The sequence below is a fragment of the Mollisia scopiformis genome (assembly GCF_001500285.1).
Source record: "Mollisia scopiformis unplaced genomic scaffold LY89scaffold_4, whole genome shotgun sequence".
Lineage (NCBI taxonomy): Eukaryota > Fungi > Ascomycota > Leotiomycetes > Helotiales > Mollisiaceae > Mollisia > Mollisia scopiformis.
Genome location: NW_017263584.1, coordinates 1366979 through 1388318, shown reverse-complemented (window position 1 = coordinate 1388318; position 21340 = coordinate 1366979). Strand labels below are relative to the sequence as shown.

The window sequence follows — 21340 nt, the reverse complement described above, 5'->3', positions numbered from 1 at the left end:
GTTGGTTTGACGGTGTTGTACCTTGTGCCGCTGGTGAGTGACCTGTAGCTGGCTCCTCTTTCTTTCCCGTCTGGAACGTAACAATGAGAAAACGTGTATCCTATAAAGTGCCAAGAAATCCTGGACACGTACAGAGGGTAACAATATCATCGTACAATGGTCACGTGTGTTGTAGTGGTACCAGCTTCTCTCCAATCAATTCGTATCTAACAAACGGCGCATCCAATGAAAAAGGACATTGTACAAAGTTCGGAACGAAGTTTCCGTGTGTGGTGTCCGTATCCGTTAATTTGCGATAAAGCAAGCAAAGCCTCATGAACAACCATATGCATGTCTCCAGCCAAGAGAATATCCATATCCAGCCGATTTCGCCAAATCCAGATTGCATAAGCGGGATCTTGTCAAGATCGAGAATCCACAACATTAGTGACCTGTAGTATCTTGCGGATATTCCGTCCAAATATGCTGTGCATTTAGTATTTTGGTCCTGGTCCACCATAACCCTCGTCGGGCCTTCTGCTCTCATCAAAGTGTCTCTTTCGAAGAGCTGCGAGACGCTTCTTCTTTGTGACTGAGTTCACATATGTACCAATAAAGAAACCAATGATGTTGAAGAATGGCACCCAGGTATGCTCGGGGAGGAACTTTTGTGCGAAGGCAAGGGCCAACGGCGAAGAGATCCAGCTGACCTTCATGACAGGCATAAATCCGGCCTTCCATGTAGCATGAACTTGATGGATCGTCTTAGCTCCTGCGATGATGGCCATTGAGATCAGATAGACACTGTTCTGAATGGGCGCAACCTGAATTCATGTCAGCAGGATCAATAAGTAGGATGAGCTATCACAACATACAACCAAGTTGCTTACGAGAATCTGTAGGATCTTGGCCTTCAGACTCGTGCGTCCTGCAAACAATTTCTGAAGGATACTGATCAAGACATGCCCCAATGGCGCACTTATAAAGGCTCCATATGCTGCCATCTTGGGCACTCGAGTTGTGAAGTAGTGACCTTGTTTGTTGATGTCTTTCGCAATCCATGAAGCAAGGATCTCTTGTAATGCAGACAATGTGCCGGAAGTGAGCATCTTAGTTCGGAGGGGATTGGTTTGGAGTTGCTTGAGATATGCCTGCATATGACCTCGTCAGAATTGTCCGTGATAGCTATCATACGGATTCATCACATACTGCCAAGTATCCTTGACCAACATTTCCTTTCCCTCCCGTCAGTGCTACACCGACCTCATCTGCCAGCTCGTGTGCGGGGCCCTTCATCGCGTCAACTCCTCCTGGCGCAGCAGCGACTCCGGAGGAGGTGATCTTTGTAGAGTCGAATTTGACGCTCATTTTGCGGGTTGTTGGGTATTGTTATGATGAATGCTGAGATCGCGACCGTGCAAGCTGATGGATGTTTATCCTCGGCTCGGAAGCTTAAGGCGCTAGATTGATTGTCACTCCAAAGATATAGACTGTAGATGGGATCGAAAATCAGCGCGAGATTCCAATTGTAACACTGTTCGGGTATTCCCCAATGTTTACTTATCTGCCCGAGGTACTTGTACTGCAGCTGAGCCGCCCGGGTGCAAAAGAGCTCGTTGTCCAACGTCGCTGGGAGGATGCAGATGCTTGAACTTACCTTTAGATAGACTGTAACGCGATTCACTGATGACAATATGCCAATCTGCGAAGTGAGGTTGGTATGCGCATCAAAAGCAAGTCTGAAAATAAAGAGGAGGTGAGGAGGCGACTTGCTTAGCGGCTCGAGGTGACAGGGGTAACCTTATTGGAGCTGAACACGATCGCGACGTCGAGGAGCACGATGACAACAAAGCAAATTTTGCAACCGCGCCGAATCCCGCAACGGCCCGTAAACAACAGGTTTTAAAGCCAGAGGATGGCATGAAGTCAAGGACAAAGTAATACTACAAGTATGGCACAGCCTGGGAAGCTACTTTATTGCATTTTCTCTGCATCACCCTTTGGATGACAGACAATCACTTATTTCCAAAGTCGGGTAAAGGCCTCTGGCACTTGGTCCTGATTTTGTGATAAGCTTGATAGTCGTTCTTCAGCTCTGGTATCGATTGTGTCTTCGTCTGCTGTTGGTACTTGATGACCTGACCAGAATGCTGTTGTCTTCAATCAAGTCTCGCGGAGTAGATTCCATTTGATCAGACTTGGCACATGTTATTGATCAAGCCAATCGTAATCCTTCGTATTATCACTATGTATTGTATTGTGTTGTTTTGTTGCGTTGTGCGTAAGTAACACTGCTGCTATACCATCGCCAGGTGAAGTAAGTAAATGGCCTGCCTGGTGGCCGAATGCTAGTACTCAGAAGAGACAATCTGCACGAAAGAATGTCTGTCGTTAGCATTGTACTTGTTCCGTCCCATTGTAATGTCCTTGCTCAGAAGAGTGCTTAGAGAGGCAATGAGGAATATGAAGTGCCCTGGACGAAGAGCACATTTGTCTAATTTTAATTCAGCACCAGGTCATTCCAATTGATGAATTGAGTTGCATTGTATTTGAAAAATTTTGTTGGGCTTCTTTAGTCTTTCAGAGACTCGCGTTGTGGTTTTCAAGCCTTCGATAGATGCTCAGCTTCACGTCAGTGGTGAATCGCGATATCAAAATAAGCGGCAAGTCTCTCTTCAACCACAACTCAACTCCAAACGCCAAACCACCCCGAGAACAACACGCCCAGGCGTAGCCAGATCGAACGTGACGATTAGTGCGCAATGTCTAATCCTCCACGCGCGTCGTCTCTCGAATCGTCGAGCTCTACCTTGAGTACATCGAACACCATGTCGACTTCCTCTCTCGAACCCACCTGGCTGCAACCACGGCGCACGTTGGCCCCAAGTACCTCCAGTGTCCCGTCTGATCTACCTCCACGTCCAAGATCTGTCCCTCCTAAGATACTCCCACAAGAGAAACCTTACGCTGAACAATGTTCCCACCTCACAATGACGCGCTTCTTCACCAAGAAGCTTCCATGTGTTATTTGTGGCGAAGCTTCCCCAAATGGTTGGCTCTGGGCTTGCACCCAAGACCGCGAGATGTACCTCGAGGATGAAGAAGAGAAGGGTGTTGTGGTATGTTCTAATCATGTTCCTCCACTTTTACATTGTCACTGATTCAAAGCATAGAAAAAGTTCGATGCTCTCGACGACATCTTCAAAGCCAAGTCAGGAATCAGAAGTCCAAGTGCGCGACAGAGAAAGACGGGCTTCTGGCAAGAAGTTAATGATGCACAACTAGAGACGTACTCGTTCGACCAGGTTAGTAGGATCCTCAATCAGAGAGAGTTTCTGTTGCAGCAGGCTAGAATCGCAACTCTTGGGATCCAACATGCTCCTTACGAATGGTCCCATGATGCCAACGGAGACATTATATGGTCCGAAAAGCCAGAAAGAGAGCCAGATCCACCGCTGCTGCCAGGCCAAAAGCCATGGTTGCCAGTCCTAGGAGGCGAGTGCAAGGTCAAGTTCTGCCATACTTGTAAGCCACACAGCCGTGAGCGATCATGGCTCAGCCTTGGTGGTATTGCAGATGGAGATCTTCCTCGTGAGGCTATTCATGGATTCAGCTTCAGGTTTACGGGCCAGCGTACTGTTGCATCTGCTCGAGTTGTTGCAAACCTTGGATTACGTCCAAACCCTACGAAGGAATTGGTAAGTTACACATCAGGCCTTCTGCAGGTCTTCCCAACCTCGATGCTCATAACCAAGGTTAACTTCTCTAATAGAGACTCATCCCAAACAACTATTACAGGAAGCGTCGCTATTATCGTCCTGCCGCCAGCCGCTCTCCATCACCAGCAGCTCAAGGCCTCGGTATCTCGGGTCCTCAAAGTGATCCTTCGTCGTCCCAGTCTCAAGTCATTACCTCCCCCAGCACTGGCACCGCATCCCGTGGACTTCCTACCTCATTATCCATGCCAAATTTCGTTCCCGAAGTTCCCGCCCGCATGACTCCGCTGTCACCAACAAATGGTTCTTTCCCACCACCTACCCCTTACTGGAGCGATATTCCCTTCCCACCAACTCCAACCTTGACTCGCCTACGCCCACCTTTCCGCCCCATCTCAGGTGTTCTCAACATCCCTCTTCCCACGCAAACCGATGAGGAGATCGAGACTATTAGTCGACCAGGTTCTTGCCCTAATGATTCTGAAGCCGGTGTTCAGATGGACGTCGCTGCTGCTGCTGAAGAAGAAGAGGATTCCGACACTGCGTACTCGACTGCCCCAGAAGATGGTTCCGAACTCACTGTATTGACACCCATGGAAGAAGCAGAACTGACCAACGGCGAAGGAATCGGTTCGTTCAGCAGCGAGCCTCTAGAAGTCGAAGGAGGAGTTGCTGTTCTCGAGGAAAGTGTCGAGGATCATATTCCGGACGTCATCACTCAGTACTGATCTGCCCATCTCAATTGTTGCTTTATGCGGTTTAGGCGTTAGCGTTTCTTTCCTTCTTTTTTTCTGCTTTGAGGCTGATGACTTACGTTTCATGAATGATCGCGATGATTGGGGGAACCTTAATGATTGATTTGTTGACAGCATGAGGGAGCATGGGTCGAAAGAATACTTTCTCTTCGTGCAATGCAATGAAGTTGTAGGATAGATAAATAGCTCGTTGAGAGCATTCGATGGCTTGCTCTTATATGCAAGCACATCGACGGTGTAGGAATAGATGAAAGCAATAGAAGAAGTAATGCTTCACTTGGATTCCGCATGTACATCACTGAAGAATGGGCCTCGAAGTTAAAGTTTAATGTTCATGACAGCATTACATTTACAGAATCATAACTCATAATACGTTAGACATAGCCGTAACACGTACAGCAATCAGCCCCAAGCCGCCAGCGCCCAAATGTACCAGGCCCGGCCAGTAATTCGTTTATGTACGTGCTTTCGTTCGTCACCCAACCAGACCTATTTTCATATCCTGAACACCGCAATATCATCATTACTCGAACAATCCAAGTGATCACGGCGATCATCGCCTGACAATCTTGCCCTCATGCTCTTTTCGTTTCGCTAATAAGCTCTTCAATGCTCCAAGACTGGTATCCAACGTGTCTTCATTATGAGCGCAGAACTTGTAGCTTTTCTCTTCTGTGATTACTTGCAAGCAATGTGTTTTGCTCCTGCTCAACGGGTCAATCTCAACCGCATTAATGACCGAACTCAGCGGAATGATCAAGATAGGTGAGTATTCCGAATCATTCTTATACATATGAATACTTTTTGGACGGACGACAACCCAAAGATCCTTCCATTGGCGAACACCACGAATGGTCTTCAAGTATAAGAGGTAGCCTTGCCAGACTACGCGCTCGGACGAATTGGGGTCTTGCTCTGTGGCCGGTGATGTGACGCTGACCTGACTGGTGTTTCGAGCGTCTAATATTGGGCGAGATCCTGGCGCTTGGACAGCGAGCGGCTCTTCGGGCATGGACACGGACGAGTGGTTTCGAGCACGCGTTAAATCAGCGTCTGACATGTCTGAGACTTCGTTTCCTGAGTATTCAATTGTATGTGAGGGCCGTCTAGGCGCATGGAGCCCCAGTGCTTCTGTTCGTTGAGTGCGGGGTATGGGATCTGTGGGTTCGGGAGAACTTGATCCCAGGCGCTCGTCGTGAAGGAGTTTCTGCTCGTGATGCTTTTGCATTGCACGATCGAAGCCGTTGTATGGATTCGTCAAATTTCCGGAGGGGCTGGCAAGGAGCATCTCCTCCTCCTCTTCTTCAATTCGCGCCTCTTGTCTGATGAGTCCAACCCATTCTTCAGCATCTTTCCGCGATCGTGCTTCGAGATGATAATTCCGTGAGGGAGAGAATAGACCGAAGACATTTTGGCGTTTCTGCTTGGGGTCTTTCAGAAAAGCTACAGCGGTGAGGTCAGAAAGGTGGATCTTGTGTCTTAGTTTATCTTCATTCTGGTCTTTGTAAATCGAGAGGGAATTGGGTCGCAGAACTAAAAATACGGGTTTCCAAGCCTGCGAGATATTATCAGTATGGGTGCTGTATCTGTACCAGCTGAAAATGTCCTACCTTCGTCTTCCTTGTCCGCTTCTGCACGTATCCACTCTTCAATACACGGTCGAACTCGAAGCTGCCATTTTGATTGACAGGAGAAAAGGTATCAAGGTTGAGATGTGAGCTGCGTATCCGGCCAGCTGATGAAGGCGGAGGAGGTAGAGTGATCGAGGAGGTGGGAGGTATTTGGAGTATGCTTCGTTCTGGAATTGCACGAGGCTGAGATGATTCCTGCATGGTTATTGTGTATGACTCGGTCATGATGGTGTCGCCAGTATGATGATCAGTAGTTGACTGCAAAGAAGCTCCAGAAGGTTGCTTCTCCGCAATTGTAAATTTGGGCGTGGCGTCCACTGATATTGCAGTCGATGCTCGGTGGTTGGCGATGTCTCTTCGGTGTCTTTTGTTCCTTGCTCCTCTTTCAGCCACCTGATATTCTGTTTGCGACCGCTACGGGCGTACTCAACACAAACTCTCAAAGTCCGTCTCTTCCATCATAGCTTTCGGGGATGCTGCTCGATATTAAGGTATTGGTACGTGAGCATTGATCGGCACGAAGCTTAAAATGAGATCCAGAGTTTGGGTGAATGAGAGTCTGGTGAAACTGTGTTGAGCCAGGGATGACGCCCTCAGAACCAACGATCGCACCGGAAGCCGCTTCAGATGATGTTACAGGCTCTAGCGAGACCCCTAAGCGGACGCAGAAATAGAAACGCCGTCTGAAGAGTTCAATCTTGGTGAGGCTGTGTTCAATGCTGGTGAAGAGAAGAGAAACGAGTGGAGTTTGTTGATTCTTTCAGAAACTGTAGAAAATCTTCAGCGGCTTTGTGGGAGGAAGAGAAGAGGAGACGAGGAGACGAGAGCAGATGCTTCATCACAGTCACGTGTGGTCGATTGCCAGATGGCGCGCTTGGCCTGGCTTGGCGGGCGCGGGGTCGCATCTGGTATGATTCGCTATGAATCATAACCAAAATAAAAAATATATTCGCGGCCGCAACTTTTTAAAAGGCTTCGACCTTCCGTCTCTCTTTTTCCCTGGTTTCCAGGAGACTTTACATATCTGACATTCAATATGCCTGTCGTAAATCCCGAACAACTGGTTGCGCTGCAGCGAAATCCAGAAGGCATCAGAAATGTGAGTTTTTCGTGATGGAGGGGCATACTTCGTATCTTTGCTTTGCTAACAACAATCCAAGATTTGCATCTTAGCACACGTTGTAAGTACCTATCTTCTTCTTGGTTCTCACGTTCTCTAAAAGTTGTTAGGACCATGGAAAAACATCCCTCACAGACGCACTTATTGCCACGAACGGCATCATCTCCCCAAAGCTGGCAGGCAAAATAAGATACCTCGATTCCCGACCAGATGAACAGACTCGAGGCATTACAATGGAATCATCCGCCATTTCGTTATACTTCTCTATGCTACGAAGATCTGCGCCAGATGCCACGCCCGAACAAAAAGAATACCTCATAAATTTGATAGACTCACCAGGACATATCGATTTCAGCAGCGAAGTGTCGACTGCATCCCGGCTATGCGATGGTGCTGTTATCCTAGTGGATGCGGTTGAGGGTGTGTGCAGTCAGACTGTAACAGTCCTTCGTCAGGCATGGGTAGAACATATGAAGCCTTTACTGGTCATCAATAAAATGGACCGTCTCGTCACAGAGCTGAAGATGACACCGGGCGAGGCCTATACCCACTTGAGCAAATTACTAGAACAAGTCAACGCTGTCCTCGGAAGCTTTTTCCAAGGTGAGAGAATGGAAGAAGATCTGAACTGGAGAGAAAGAATGGATGAGAGAATTGCTGCAGCTGCAGCCAAGGAACAAGAACGAGCACAAAAGGATGATATTAATGGAGCAAACGGCACTTCGATAGACACGGAGAGCATGATTTCTTCGAACAATGAATACGAAGAAAGAGATGACGAAGACATCTATTTCGCACCGGAGAAAAACAATGTTATTTTCAGTAGTGCCATCGATGGATGGGCATTTACTGTCCGACAATTTGCTAGTCTTTACGAGAAAAAGCTAGGAATCAAACGAACTGCAATGGAAAAAGTACTATGGGGAGACTTCTACTTAGATCCGAAGACGAAAAAGGTCTTGGCTCAAAAGCATCTGAAAGGACGAAATCTAAAGCCGATGTTTGTTCAACTAGTGCTTGACCAGATCTGGGCTGTATATCAAGCTACGACAGGCGGTGACAATGGGAAGGGGTGCGTGGACTTCCTTCTCCTTCTGTTCATCATTGTTACAATAGCATCAATCAATGTTCCAAGTGCCATTTCTGACTAAAATCAACACAGTGACCCTGTCCTCACGGAAAAGATAACCAAAAGCTTGAATATTACTCTTCCGTCACATATCACACGATCTCGAGACCCTCGAGCTATTCTCACAACACTATTCAGCTCTTGGTTACCATTATCTACAGCACTTTTAGTCTCGGTTATCGAATCTCTACCGTCACCACCTGCAGCCCAAGAAAGCAGACTTCCAGCCCTCATTGATGCTTCGCCTGGTTTTACGCATGTAGATCCCGTCCTCAGGGATGCTATGATTAATTTCAAGACCTCAAAGGCTGCCCCAATCGTTGCGTACATCAGCAAGATGGTTTCCATACCAGAGAGCGAATTACCAGAGAACAAACGTCGAGGAGGAGCTTTAAGTCCAGAAGAAGCCAGGGAAATGGGTCGTCGAAAACGTGCTGAAATCGCAAGAGCCCGAGCTCTAGAGGATGGTGGAACACCTGATCCTCTTGACAATCTCACTGAAGCAATCGGAGGAACTAGCCTAGAAGTCCCAGCTGAGGAAGAACAGACACCCAATCGAGAACATCTTATTGGATTTGCCAGAATCTACTCTGGTACACTGTCAGTGGGAGACTCGGTTTACGTTATCCCTCCGAAGTTCACACCTGCGAACCCTCATCAAAGTCCAGAGCCGCAAAAAGTCACCGTCACGGCTCTGTACCTTCTGATGGGTAGAGGCCTTGAACCTCTTACTTCTGTCCCTGCCGGCGTTGTTTTTGGTATTGGTGGTTTAGAGGGTCACGTACTGAAGTCTGGCACGATATGCAGTCAACTTGAAGGGAGTGTCAACCTCGCAGGTGTTAACATGGGCTCTCAGCCTATAGTTCGAGTCGCTTTGGAACCTGAAAATCCTGCTGATCTCGAAAAGATGATTCAGGGCCTGAAACTCCTCGTTCAGAGTGATCCTTGTGCCGAGTACGAACAATTTCAAAGTGGAGAGCACGTACTTTTGACCGCTGGTGAACTACATCTTGAACGCTGTTTGATAGACTTACGAGAGCGGTTCGCCAGGTGTGAGATCCAGGCTGGTGAGCCGATTGTACCTTACAGGGAGACAATAGTTAGAGCAGAAGAGATGAAACCGCCTGCAAGTAAAGAGCTCGGCAGAGGCACAGTTATTGCTTCCACAACCTCAAAGCAAGTCACCGTCAAGATCAATATCCGACCATTGCCAGCCGAAGTCACAGAGTTCCTAGCGAAGAACTCAGCAGCCATACGGCGATTATATGCGGACCGACAGGCAGCAGAGAAGGGCGCTCAATCAAATGGTACAGTCGAGAAGGAAGATGTTGACGAGGACGGTTTAGTAGACAGTACCAAGGTCTTGTCCTTACCAGAGTTCAAGAAGCAGCTTCAAGCCGCTTTCGACAGTGTTAAAGGCCAAAGAGAAATTTGGGCAAACACTGTGGAGCAAATAACTGCTTTTGGGCCTAGAAGAACAGGGCCAAATCTGCTGATTGACAGGACGGATGATGCAATCTGTGGCAAGTTGTAAGCAGCATGCTTTCGCATACACGAGTATAAACACTGACTTTAGCAGCCTTCGAGATAATCCATCGGATGAAAAGGAGCAAACAGTAGGCGAGACTCTTCAAGCACGGGATTTCTCAGACAAGATCAGCTATGCATTCCAACTTGCCACCGCACAAGGACCACTATGCAATGAACCTGTTCAAGGTATTGCCGTCTTCCTTGAAGAGGTGACAGTTACACAGACAGACGAGGAGTCTTCTACGAGAGATAATCTCGGTCGCCTCACAGGAGAAGTGATCAAGACGGTACAACAAGCAATTAAGCAAGGCTTTCTGGACTGGAGTCCGAGACTGCTACTCGCCATGTACTCATGTGAAATCCAAGCAAGCAGTAAGTTCTGTAATTACCTCTTCAAAGTATTGATTCTGACAACGTGAATAGCTGAAGTCCTTGGTCGCGTCTACGATGTCCTCACCCGACGTCGCGGTCGAGTCCTCTCCGAAGCCATGAAAGAAGGTACCCCGTTCTTCACCATCCAATCACTTCTCCCCGTGGCGGAGTCCTTCGGCTTCAGTGACGAGATCCGAAAGCGTACATCAGGAGCCGCCTCTCCGCAACTCATCTTCCAGGGTTATGAAATCTTGGATGAAGATCCGTTCTGGGTTCCATTCACGGAAGATGATTTGGAAGATCTGGGAGAGTTGGCTGATAAGGAAAATGTAGCAAAGAGATATATGGATGGTGTGAGGAAGAGGAAAGGCTTGATGGTTCAAGGAAGGAAGTTGGTGAAGGATGCCGAGAAGCAGAAGACCCTGAAGAGGTGATTTAGTTCGGTGTAGTTACTGTGCACACTAGCGGAGTTGATTGTAGATGAATACCACTTGGTGTGTTAGGGATATCAAAAAGCATTTGTCTTAGCTTTGAGATGAATTGCGACATAAGTTGATTTCAAGGCTTGTTTCATATTAACATTTCCTTGCGAAAAAGTAATCAGTGCTCGTTGGAAGAATGAAGCTCGAAGACTTGCTGTGGCTGCTTTAATTCGATCTGTGACAACGCACCAAATTCAATGAAAGATTAAGTATGAAGTTACGAACCTGGTGTTGCTTTCACGCTCCCACAATCTTGATACTAACTTTCTACTTCCGAACGAGTGGGAAGGTAAAAGAGTTTTGCAGAAGCTCGTCCTTCATTATGAAGTCTTTTCATCTTCTTGCTGGAAGTTCGTACACGATCGAAGCACGTATGACCAATTTTGAGATATCATTCAGTGCATTCTTGACATGAGAGTTGGTATATTCAGCCACTTTTCGACGCCGTCGTATTCATTTCCAGAGAAACCACTATGAGCCAACCCATGCCACTGCCAGATACCATCCATAGAAAAGCGCCAGATAGAAAGCTCAACTGAGAAGAACCAGAATAACAGAATCTCCCCGTAAGAACCTGCCATCAAACATTAGTATATAACCTCTAGATTGCAGATGCATTTTATATCCAGAGCACACTCACATCTTGCTAATGAACCGATCCTTGTTCACAGGTCTTCCCTTCTTTCCTTGTGCATTTCTCGGTGTTTCCGTCCACATCTCCTTCACATTCTCCAATACCATATTGCAATGCCTATCGAACGCCTTCACACGTGCAAGGAGTTTTCTGTTGTTTCGGCACGAGATGAGGACTTGGGTATGCGATCGAACGGCGGTCTGGAGGATAGAGAGAGGACCTGATGTGAATTCGTGTTCCTCGAGTTGCGCGATCTCGAACTCACTGTAGAGGAGGGGTTAGTAGATGGTTCGCAAGATTGCAATGCGCCTCAGGGAAACGTACGTGAGCTCGTTGCGCGGCTTGGCCAGCAGTTCCCTGAGAACGAGTTAGTTTGTGTATCAGTATAAAGGCAGATTGTGCTCACTGAATCTTTGCGTCCGCCATGTTGTTGATGTTCAAGACGTCAAAACAACCTTTTGCTGCCTCGTCGATTGTCTGAAATGAGAATCGCCGGGCCGGATCAACTATTATTCCGACTTTATTTTATGTGCAGCCTCAGCCGAGCTCAAGTGGAAAACCCGAGGTCAATGGAATAGCTTTAAGTACTCCGCATTCTTTCACCACCCATCGATTTTCTTTGGACTTTTCAGACTTCCTTTTCTTAATGTTCGCAAGATATTTATGTGGCAGAGGAGCTGGATCGACCGCAAGGTGTAGCTCAAAATCTGCCGTTATGCCATTAAGAGCAAAAATTACCAATCCTGCATTTGCAGCCAGAGCACAGGTGAAGGGTGTTTACATTCATTAGTGACTATGTGGCTAATTGGTATCCAGATAACCACCGGTTCGCGGCGAGATCAACAGGGAAATGCGAGTGTTACAACTACAGAAGTCATCAAAGAATTACCAGGAGACGAGCCAGAAGATGTACTCTTTAATACGTTATTCGGTGTTCGGACAATCGAGCTTAATCGGCCTTCGAAACTGCACTCCCTCAATGGATCTATGATACGAAAGATTGTGCCTAGATTGCAAGAATGGGCGAAGTCAGATATGGCCAACGTGGTAGTCATCAAGGGGTCAGGCCCCAAGGCGTTTTGTGCTGGTGGAGATGTGGCAGCTCTTGCAATAGACAATTTAGAAGGAGAAGAGGGTCAGACAAAGTCGACGGATTACTTTGGCCTTGAATACAAGCTGGACCATCTGATTGCCACATATAAGAAACCGTATGTTGCTTTTCTGGACGGCATAACGATGGGAGGAGGAGTTGGATTGAGTATACATGCTCCATTCCGGATAGCTACGGAGAGAACGATGTTTGCCATGCCAGAGACGACGATTGGGTTCTTCCCGGATGTTGGAGCTTCATTCTTCTTACCACGAATGTCAGGCGCAGTGGGCACATATCTTGCTCTAACAAGTGAGAAGCTGAAGGGTGTGAACGTTTTCTATGCTGGGGTTGCGACACATTACATTCATTCGACGTCATTACCTGCACTGGAACGACGATTGGCCGAACTTCGATTTAAAGATTACGATACATTGGAAGAACGTCTAACTCTCATTGATTCTACCATCGAGGAATTTTGTACTGGCCTCCCACACGACGAGCCTATGCTCATCCAAGGGGCCATGAGGCAAGCGATCGATCGCTGTTTCGGCAAGACAAATGTGCCTGAGATTATCGAAGCACTGAAAGTGGAGGAAGGAGAAACGAAAGAATGGGCGGAGAAGACCCTCGCCACCTTACACAAGCGTTCACCTACTAGTGTGTATGTGACCCTCCGACAGATGCAACTTGGTCGCGAGTGGAGTATATCACAGACTTTCCAACGAGAATATTCAATTGCCGGGAAATTTATGCGTCATCCAGACTTCACCGAAGGCGTGCACGCGCTGCTGATACGCAAAGACGGAAAGCCCGCGTGGCAGCCAGCCTCTCTGGAGGATATCAAACCTGAGGACAACATTGCAGATCCATTTTTCGAGATCGAGCCTGGTGCGGAAAACCTTCAGTTACTCAGTACAGACGACTACAAACATTACCCATTTGCACGATTTAATGTACCTACCGAGAAACAAATCGAGAACGTGGTTAAGGGTGGCGTCTTGAGTCGAAAGGATATTGTGAAACGCTTCGTGGATGCAAGAAAGGGCAAGCAAGGAGTGAAAGAGGTGGTGGAGGAAGTGGTGAACAGAAAAACTCAAGTGGATCACAACAACAAGGCACAGTGGATATCTGAGTCTCAGGAAGTTGCCCAGTAGGTACACTTAGAACGATGTGGCGAATGTACTAGATGTGTATGATAGATGTGTGAGATTTGTACATCAGATCGGATGATACGGCAATGTTGCGGGTGTTGATAAGTTAGCGGTCGCAGGAGAAAAATAATCTCGCTGAAAGAATAGAAAGGAGGGTGAATCATGTGATTGGTATGTTGCCTATGGGCCTAAAACTGGCTGAGTCATGGCATTAAGCGCGGTATCACCGAACTTTTCTTCTGCCGAAATTATAAAAGGGAGCTCTACCCCGCTCTGCAAATAATGAATGATTTTTGAGTTGGTGTGCTGCCTTTTTCCATCTCACTTTGTGAAATTTACGGTCGACCGGGAGATACCAAGAACGCAGATATAAATTCTTGGCTTTGTGCCTTGTGCCTTATCCGCTGAGCCAGGCCACAACTCACGCTAGCGGCAATACTAGCGTATTCGTGTTCATTGGCTGCCATCATTCGAGAGTCAACATACCTTCAAAGTACCACGACTTCTCATACAATTAAACGCCTTTGTTAGAAATAGTTTCAAGAGGTGCAATCGGTTACTCTGGTTCGATCTAATAGTGAATTCTTCGACCACCCCGCATCATAATCTCTGATTCACCTTTTCAACATTCTTCAACGCGTCGCGACCGAACACGCGAGCATGGTACTAGCCACCAGAATTATCCTCCAAGATCTTGAAAGACGCGACTCCACCTTTGTTCGATGACTTCGGGCACTTCTCTTCAAACCTTTGGAGCTTCATAAGACGCAATAAACTTCTCAATTCCGGCATTGCGGCTAGCAAGCAATCGCAATGTCGGCTCCAACTGGGACACCTCCAAGCCTTTCTCCCTGGCAGAATACACAACCTCAAGAGCCTCCAATGGCTCCAAGCAATGGGGATAATGAAGAAGGAGTATCAGTCAGACCTATGAGGCGTACGTATTGAAGATTATTAGCAAGTATTGAGAGACTAATCATGTTCGGTACACAGTCAAGGTTCTTTACACGTTCGACGACCAGAACAAGACGAATTGTTTGGCACGATGGCCCCATGTGTTACAGATACAGACTGTCGCTATGGACGAGACTACAACTATTGGTGTGATCGAGTTGAAGACCTGCATAAACGCCATTGTGCAGTGCAGCCCAGAACTTGTTGCCCGACTGAGTCCAGATTATACGGTTTACGCATACGACTACTCCGAATATGATAACCCGCTCGTAGGACAAGGAATGCTATCGTGGGCACTGGCTACTGCTTCCCCGACTCCCGATGCTCCGGCACATCAGTCACGGCAGCTTATCACTGGCCGAGTCTGCAAGAATATCATGGGTCTGTTCACAAATGGAGTAAAGGAAACACTGGAGGTCAAGCTCAGACTTGTCCCTGTACCAACAGTCTTACAAAGTGAATACCTGAGCACAATGGAGAAGTACAGAGAGTTGAGCAAGGTCTTGCCTCCTGGATTTGACCCGAACGAATGGACATCTTTCCTTCAATCGAATCCGGGCATCGGCCAGATGACAAACAAGCCCTCGCCAGTTCCTCAGCCTCTTCCCAACAACAATCAACGTGATGGAGTCAGTATGGAAGTAATGAATCAGTTGTTGAGCCCCAGCATGCAACAGCAGACCGCAATGGACCCCTTCAACCCGACGAAGGTGCCAGAAAACCCAGGAAGTGATGTACCATGCAACACAACGACGGCCACAGGGAAGAATAAGGCTAATTCTCGGCCCAATTCGAGGGCGTCTGTAAAGAGACCTAGAGCGCCTCGGAAACCCAAGGTTGCGCAGAATGCTGGTGGAAATACATCTGGGTACGAGGAAGGGACGGATGGAGACGAAGGTCCAGCTCCCAAGAAGAGAGCTAAAGTTACTAAAGCAGACTGGAACAGCAACACATCGTTGGGCGCAGGATCAGATTCTCTACGAGTTGCAGCAAGCACCTCCGGCTCACTACGACTCTTCCGTCCAATTGCCATGAATCCCAACCAAACTGTAGGCCCAAATCATCTCCAGGAGTTGCCACGAGCGCCTACTCCGGTGCCTAGGAAGCCGAGTATCAAGACCACCGCTCCTGCGGACAGCAGTGTACGACGAGACTCCTTCAACCAGATGTTAGGCAACGGTCGACCACACATCTCTCCTTATCCGACCCTCCCAAGGCCGGAAGACCAAATTATGTTCTCTATCGAGTCGGCTCAGCCTTCCCCAGAACGAAATATGAGTCCAGCTCCCACCCCGCCCGAAATCGGCTCGTCACCTCCACTGATGAGAACACGACCAGGCACGCCCATGCGGTCAAGTCCACCCGTCCTGTCAAGTCCGGTCCTACCACAAATGCCAAGAACAGACTCTGGCTTCATGAGCGGCTCTTTAGAAGATCTATTTGGTGACGACGACAATTTGTTGTGCGGGGGAATCGAGGATGAGGTCGACATGATCCCAACCCAACCTCCTCAAGACCAGCGATCTCCTATTGAACAGCCGTATATTGAGTTCAATATTCAAGAGGTTATGCCCGGCCCAGTTGAACTTCTGCCAACCAGGATGCCTATCATCGATCCACCACGTCAAGCAGAGTCTAGAGCCAAATCTAAAGCAGCTACGTCTCGTGCTGGCAGTGTCATGTCAGAAGACGGTCAAGTCCTTCCGCCATTAAAGAAGACAAACCGAACAGCTTCCAGGACAAACTCTATGAGCTATCCTGGCATAGTGGCCCCAGTACAGCAGCAAGCAACTCCCGAAGTGCCTGGCAATGTGGCGCGTCGTTCGTCTGAGCCCCAACAGTCGACGTCTCAACCTCCAGAAATGCAGCAACCTACTGTGTCCACTGTTGCCCCGAATTCTCGGCCTGGCTCTAGAATGATGGCACGTACTGCATCGTTAGGATCGCTCACTTTCCCCCAGATTCCTGCCAGTGATCCAGCTTTGCCACCTTCCAGCCTCCAAAGATCCCAGACATGGTCAGAAGCTCCTCATCCAGCTACTGAGGCGCCTATACCTCCAGCGGAGATGTCCTACCAACCGCCACAGCAAGATTTGCAGTCTACAAGACCAGGTGTACCATTTAGCCGAACAATGCAAGCAAAGCGAGATTCGATCAAAAATAAGCTTGAGAATGCAGTTGCAAATGGAGAAATGCCTCCGTATTGTAGTAACTGTGGCGCTATTGACACTCCTACTTGGCGAAAAGCTTGGTCGAAGCATATGTTGGGCCGGCCCGGATACTACGAGTACTCTGACGACCCAGGTCGTGTCACCGCTATCAATATTTTGACTCGGGATGACAATGGCGAACCCACTTCGTACCAGCTGATCAAGAAGTTCTTAGCAGAAGGCGAAAATATGGCCGAGTTCACGGAGTTTTTACTCTGCAATCGTAAGTCTAACATCAAATCTGGGTGGTTATTGATCTAACAGACATAGCTTGTGGAATTTGGATGTCCAAATACAAGACTCAGCGACCAGAAAATCGATGGGAGAGCAATGGGCCACAAGAGAGAGCCAAAGGTGGAGAGAGAAAGAAACCACAGCAACGACCAAGGGCAAAGAAATCTCAGCCTTCCAGTGTTATGCTCCCGACTTCGGAAGCAAATTTCCCCCCATCAGAGGCTTATTTCCCTCAATCTGAAGCGAACTTCCCTCAGTCGGAAGGATATCCTCCTCAATTTGACGGAATGGGACCTCCAGAAGGCATCTCTCCTAATGAAATTAACAGAGCAACTCAAAACCAACAACCACAAGGAGCGACAATCGAAGAGCAACGAAAGCGTTCAGGTAGCGGGCGTCCCAAGAAACGCCTAAATGCTATGACTTCTGATGCAGCATCAGCCGCGTTGAGGCGGGCCATTCAATCTAGTCCAGCTCGGTGGGCGGGAACACAGCACAGTCCGATCGAGGTTGAAGAGGAGGAACTAGGATCTACACGCAGATTGCTCTTCCCTTCACCAAGAAAGGATGGTTCCCCTAAAGTGTTGGGAGAGGTGGTAGCCAATGTTGTCACCATCGCTACCGAGTTCCGGTCGCCGAAAGGGAGCATGATTGAGTCTCAGAATAAGGAGAATTGCCCGCCTGCCATTGACGCAGATGCTATGGATGCCGATCTGATGAAGCTCTTCGAAGAGGAATTGGCAAAAGGAGACGATGCTCGACCTACTACACCAGTCCAGAAGTCACCGGCTGCGAATCCTTTCAAAACACCAACGAGACCTACTCCTAGCCACCGGCCCATCACGCGAAGCGTCTCTCGATCGATCAGATCCAACAAATCGCCAGGGCAGTCGCTCGCATTCAATCAAACACCAACACGAACACCGGGCACTGCTGGACGACGTCGCTCACCACGGAATCACGATGACTCGATATTCGAGTCTCCTTTCACGGCGACACTTAATCAAATGATGTCTGAAGCCAATAATCAACCGTCGCCTACACGACATGGCGTGGAGTTTGATTTCAGCAACTTGGCCAACCTGCCAGAATTGCCAAATATGGCGCCGAATCATAACTACGATATGAATTTCAATATCGAAGACCTCTTCTCCACTGATGCTCCTATGCCAAGTTCTCCAAGGACGTTCAACCTGTACGAAGATCCGTTGACCAGAGGTGGTGGTGGAAGCAACATCAATTGGGATGAATTCGGCCGTTTCGGTCCGCAGGAGGTCTCACCTGAGATCAAGGTCAAAGAGGAGCCTATGGAGTCCCCGAGCAAGTTGGGTGACAAGGATGCGAGCAACGAACCGTCAACCTGAACGTTGCCATATTTTCTTTATGTTGTATATTTTTGCATAGCGTGGTGTTGGATTATTGTCAGGATACATGGGCATTTTCTGCATGGAGATGGCGTTTGATTAGCATTTTCGAGAGGAGCAGCATGATTGCATTGCTAAAGCATACAATTGCCAATCCTTAGCGTACGACAGTACTGTTTAACGAGCTCAATGACTATTCGATATGTAAAAGAATCACAATAATTAAACGAGCCTTTTTCGTTATAGTAATTCGTGATGCATTCATTCATCGTGCCAAGAATTCTTAAGAGACCGAATCATGTCCTTCATGTTGTAGCTGGAAGCTAGTCTCTATTCTTCAGTCATCCCTTCCCAGCAGCAAAGCCTAACTCCAATCCTCTCCCATAGTCCCTTAAGTCGATCCCTCACTCCGCATAAAAAATCTCCTTATACCGATGCGTAGCATCAACCACCGCACTGATCGCCGTATAATCCACTACATCACCCCAACATTAGCCCAACCCCCTCTTCCCCCCTCCCATAACAAGAAACTCACCATCTCTCCCCAAATCCGTAGCCCTCAAAACCTTAACACTCAGATCCTGATTTACCTTCCCCACAACCTCGACCGCGTTCCCGACCGTGAGGTGCGCGTCGCGGTTCAAGAGCGCCGTGACGTTGCCTTCGCTGTCGATGGTGGCCGTCTCGCCGCGGAGCTGCGTTACTTTGCCGATGAGGCGGATGGTGCGCGAGATGAAGGTGTCGAGGTATTGGGAGGTTATGCGGGGGGTTGAGAGGGTTGGTTCTGCCATTTTGTTTGGTTGTGGGGGGTCGATGGGTGGGGAGTAGAGGAGCTGGTTTGGTGGTGGAAGTGGGCTGGGCTTGGTGTTCGTGGAGAGGTTGCTGAGATGAAAATGGAGAAGGTTTGAGAGACGCGAAATTGACGCGATTCGCGGTAGCACGTGAAGGGCTAAATTACGGCAAGCTTTTGGACATCTTCTGCATTTCGTTGTCTGATAAAAGGAGAGAGAATGTAGGTAGACATTCAGAGTTTTCTTCAAGTCCACAATCGCTATAAAAGCGTGAGAATCCTATATTACCTTTCGAACGGAAACTACCAACTCCCGCCTGTCCTACAGTGGATATCACGTGTTTAATTCTCCTCTTACAGCTCCAACAGTCTTCCAAAGGAGGGGTTGAATATCGCTCTCGATACTCGCCACTTTATTTCTAGACTATGGCCCTTCTAATACCCATCATCAAACCCCATCTTCCAGGCATTGGAAACAGCGCAAGTCACATGTTTTTCTCGTCTCCCTGAAAATCCTCGCAGTTGAAAAGAAGGGCCGCAATTCTCGCCACCACACACGCAGACCTGCCTTCGAAGCAATCCCACCAAAAAAACGCTTGCATGTCCTGGCTTTCTGGGACTATAAGAAGTCGAGAAATTTCCGAGATCTGTGGACTGTTTGAAAAGCGGACTGGGATCGCAGGGGGCTGGGCCGTCTTTGGGGATACAGCTCTGGTTTGAAAGACTTACATAACAGAATTTGGAGTAAGTGGTGTGTGTGTGTGTGTGTTTTAAGGTTTGGCTGTCTTGATGCGGTTGAGTATACATGAAACTCTAATGCCACCATTCTCTCTCTCTCTTTTCTTGAAGATATTGCGAATATTTCTCGAACCTCTGACACCGGGAGACCGCTTCCAGGTTCCCTCCTCGGCCAGACCGGTCTTATCCACCATTCTCTTTGGCATCTACCGTTCGTACATAGTCATCGACAGGGATCCGGAGAGTGTCTCCGTTGGAAGTGTCTCTCTTCCAAGGCGGATGTGCATGGTGGCGTCGAGGGCTTCTCGTCTCCAGGGTCCGAGAGTGCTGCTTTTGCTTCTGGTCGTCGGCTGGGTGAATGAGGGGTCGTTCGTTCGCTTGCAAATGTTGGCGGCGTTGTTTCGGAAGGTGTATAGGTTCGTTGGCTTTCAGGAGCAGAAACAGGATGGAGGGGTCCAAGTCGGAATTGGCGATTGGACGGCGTTGATTTGAAAGCAAAGAGGAGTTGTTGCCAGAGGATTTGGTCAAAAGGTAGGAAGTCCCATTCCGGTGAACCTGATGTAGAGAGGGTGGAGGAGATCGCGCAGGCCTGGCGCTGGCTATTGAAGGCTCTAGGTGTGGCCGGTGCTGATCTCGTCGAGATTTGAGCGGTTATCTCGAACGTTCGGGATCGATACGTGTCTGTCCCTTCGTGCATGCATGCTTGAAGGACTTTCGTGGATCATGGACAGATGATCGGCAGGAGAAAAAATTCAACGGCATTTGTATATTCGATGTTTGCGAGTGGATCTTCCCTGCTGGTCCCTTCGTGCATGAACCCCTAGAGATCTGGAGACCATAATCGTCATGACAAGACTCTCTTCTGAAAGTAATTGGTGCGTTTGCAAAATTCGATACTTGCAGACTCAGCTTAATGATCGTAAAACTCTAATAGCTAAGTGACTCTCGATCACTAATCCAAAAGACCCCTCTTTCGCTTGCGAAACTCAATCTTCAAAAAACATCTTGTCTCATGTCCCATCGTGCAGGACCCTCAGATCTAGATTTTGTTTTCGGGCTCAATGATCGCAAGCAAGCAGAACACATTTAGTGAATGAGATCTGAGAACTTGTGAACTCCATATTTGCGAGATAACGCATTGCGAAGATATTGTACTGGGGGCTCCGGCTCCTGGACCTGCAGAGAACTCCAAGCCCAGTCGTTATGTCCGATACAGTACATGATTCTCGAGAACTTCACCGTAAACAAGAAACGTGTGCTTCCAAACTCAATGCTTGGACGAATTGCAGGTTCGACAGACTCTCTGGGACATTTTTTCCACTTTGAGTTGTATCCACAGGATTGGAGCCGAGGTCTCAATTCACCAAGCCCTGCTAGACACAGGACCTGTGCCGAGAGTAAACTGTCTACGACACAACGCAGGAGAAAATGTCTTGTGTGAGTGCGCGATACAAAAAG

General features: G+C 48.2%; 9 protein-coding genes across 9 annotated transcripts; 4 read left to right on the top strand and 5 right to left on the bottom strand.

Annotated features, from left to right (window-relative positions):
* Positions 1 to 100: 100 nt before the first annotated feature.
* Positions 101 to 1674, bottom strand: LY89DRAFT_715020 (uncharacterized protein). The gene is made up of 3 exons (XM_018218172.1): positions 1189 to 1674; positions 855 to 1130; positions 101 to 803 (listed from the first exon to the last, which is right to left on the bottom strand). Exons 1-3 carry the CDS (start codon positions 1345 to 1347, stop codon positions 474 to 476), a joined length of 765 nt encoding a protein of 254 aa, XP_018076371.1. The 5' UTR covers positions 1348 to 1674; the 3' UTR covers positions 101 to 473.
* A 1242-nt stretch (positions 1675 to 2916) lies between these two features.
* On the top strand, positions 2917 to 4704 carry LY89DRAFT_681353 (uncharacterized protein). The gene is made up of 3 exons (XM_018214274.1): positions 2917 to 3098; positions 3153 to 3677; positions 3752 to 4704. Exons 1-3 carry the CDS (start codon positions 2970 to 2972, stop codon positions 4421 to 4423), a joined length of 1326 nt encoding a protein of 441 aa, XP_018076370.1. The 5' UTR covers positions 2917 to 2969; the 3' UTR covers positions 4424 to 4704.
* A 299-nt stretch (positions 4705 to 5003) lies between these two features.
* On the bottom strand, positions 5004 to 6282 carry LY89DRAFT_576902 (PH-domain-containing protein; the record flags this gene model as incomplete). Its single annotated transcript, XM_018208862.1, has 2 exons — positions 5004 to 6005; positions 6061 to 6282. 2 exons carry the CDS (start codon positions 6280 to 6282, stop codon positions 5004 to 5006), a joined length of 1224 nt encoding a protein of 407 aa, XP_018076369.1.
* Positions 6283 to 7048: 766 nt separating this feature from the next.
* LY89DRAFT_391136 (P-loop containing nucleoside triphosphate hydrolase protein) lies at positions 7049 to 10796 on the top strand. The gene is made up of 6 exons (XM_018207192.1): positions 7049 to 7180; positions 7242 to 7262; positions 7312 to 8273; positions 8364 to 9860; positions 9910 to 10232; positions 10284 to 10796. The coding sequence occupies exons 1-6, from the start codon at positions 7118 to 7120 to the stop codon at positions 10664 to 10666; spliced, it is 3249 nt and encodes a 1082-aa protein (XP_018076368.1). The 5' UTR covers positions 7049 to 7117; the 3' UTR covers positions 10667 to 10796.
* A 345-nt stretch (positions 10797 to 11141) lies between these two features.
* LY89DRAFT_681350 (small nuclear ribonucleoprotein Sm D2) lies at positions 11142 to 11814 on the bottom strand. The gene is made up of 4 exons (XM_018214273.1): positions 11755 to 11814; positions 11673 to 11705; positions 11355 to 11612; positions 11142 to 11288 (listed from the first exon to the last, which is right to left on the bottom strand). The coding sequence occupies exons 1-4, from the start codon at positions 11772 to 11774 to the stop codon at positions 11246 to 11248; spliced, it is 354 nt and encodes a 117-aa protein (XP_018076367.1). The 5' UTR covers positions 11775 to 11814; the 3' UTR covers positions 11142 to 11245.
* A 101-nt stretch (positions 11815 to 11915) lies between these two features.
* Positions 11916 to 13894, top strand: LY89DRAFT_681349 (ClpP/crotonase). Its single transcript, XM_018214272.1, has 2 exons — positions 11916 to 12114; positions 12165 to 13894. The coding sequence occupies exons 1-2, from the start codon at positions 12064 to 12066 to the stop codon at positions 13593 to 13595; spliced, it is 1482 nt and encodes a 493-aa protein (XP_018076366.1). The 5' UTR covers positions 11916 to 12063; the 3' UTR covers positions 13596 to 13894.
* A 309-nt stretch (positions 13895 to 14203) lies between these two features.
* On the top strand, positions 14204 to 18571 carry LY89DRAFT_391107 (uncharacterized protein). The gene is made up of 3 exons (XM_018207191.1): positions 14204 to 14529; positions 14586 to 16979; positions 17027 to 18571. Exons 1-3 carry the CDS (start codon positions 14406 to 14408, stop codon positions 18352 to 18354), a joined length of 3846 nt encoding a protein of 1281 aa, XP_018076365.1. The 5' UTR covers positions 14204 to 14405; the 3' UTR covers positions 18355 to 18571.
* LY89DRAFT_391103 (replication factor A protein 3) lies at positions 18557 to 19389 on the bottom strand. The gene is made up of 2 exons (XM_018207190.1): positions 18890 to 19389; positions 18557 to 18829 (listed from the first exon to the last, which is right to left on the bottom strand). Exons 1-2 carry the CDS (start codon positions 19143 to 19145, stop codon positions 18759 to 18761), a joined length of 327 nt encoding a protein of 108 aa, XP_018076364.1. The 5' UTR covers positions 19146 to 19389; the 3' UTR covers positions 18557 to 18758.
* A 716-nt stretch (positions 19390 to 20105) lies between these two features.
* Positions 20106 to 20579, bottom strand: LY89DRAFT_665153 (uncharacterized protein; the record flags this gene model as incomplete). Its single annotated transcript, XM_018212824.1, has 1 exon — positions 20106 to 20579. One exon carries the CDS (start codon positions 20577 to 20579, stop codon positions 20106 to 20108), a length of 474 nt encoding a protein of 157 aa, XP_018076363.1.
* Between the last annotated feature and the right edge of the window lie 761 nt (positions 20580 to 21340).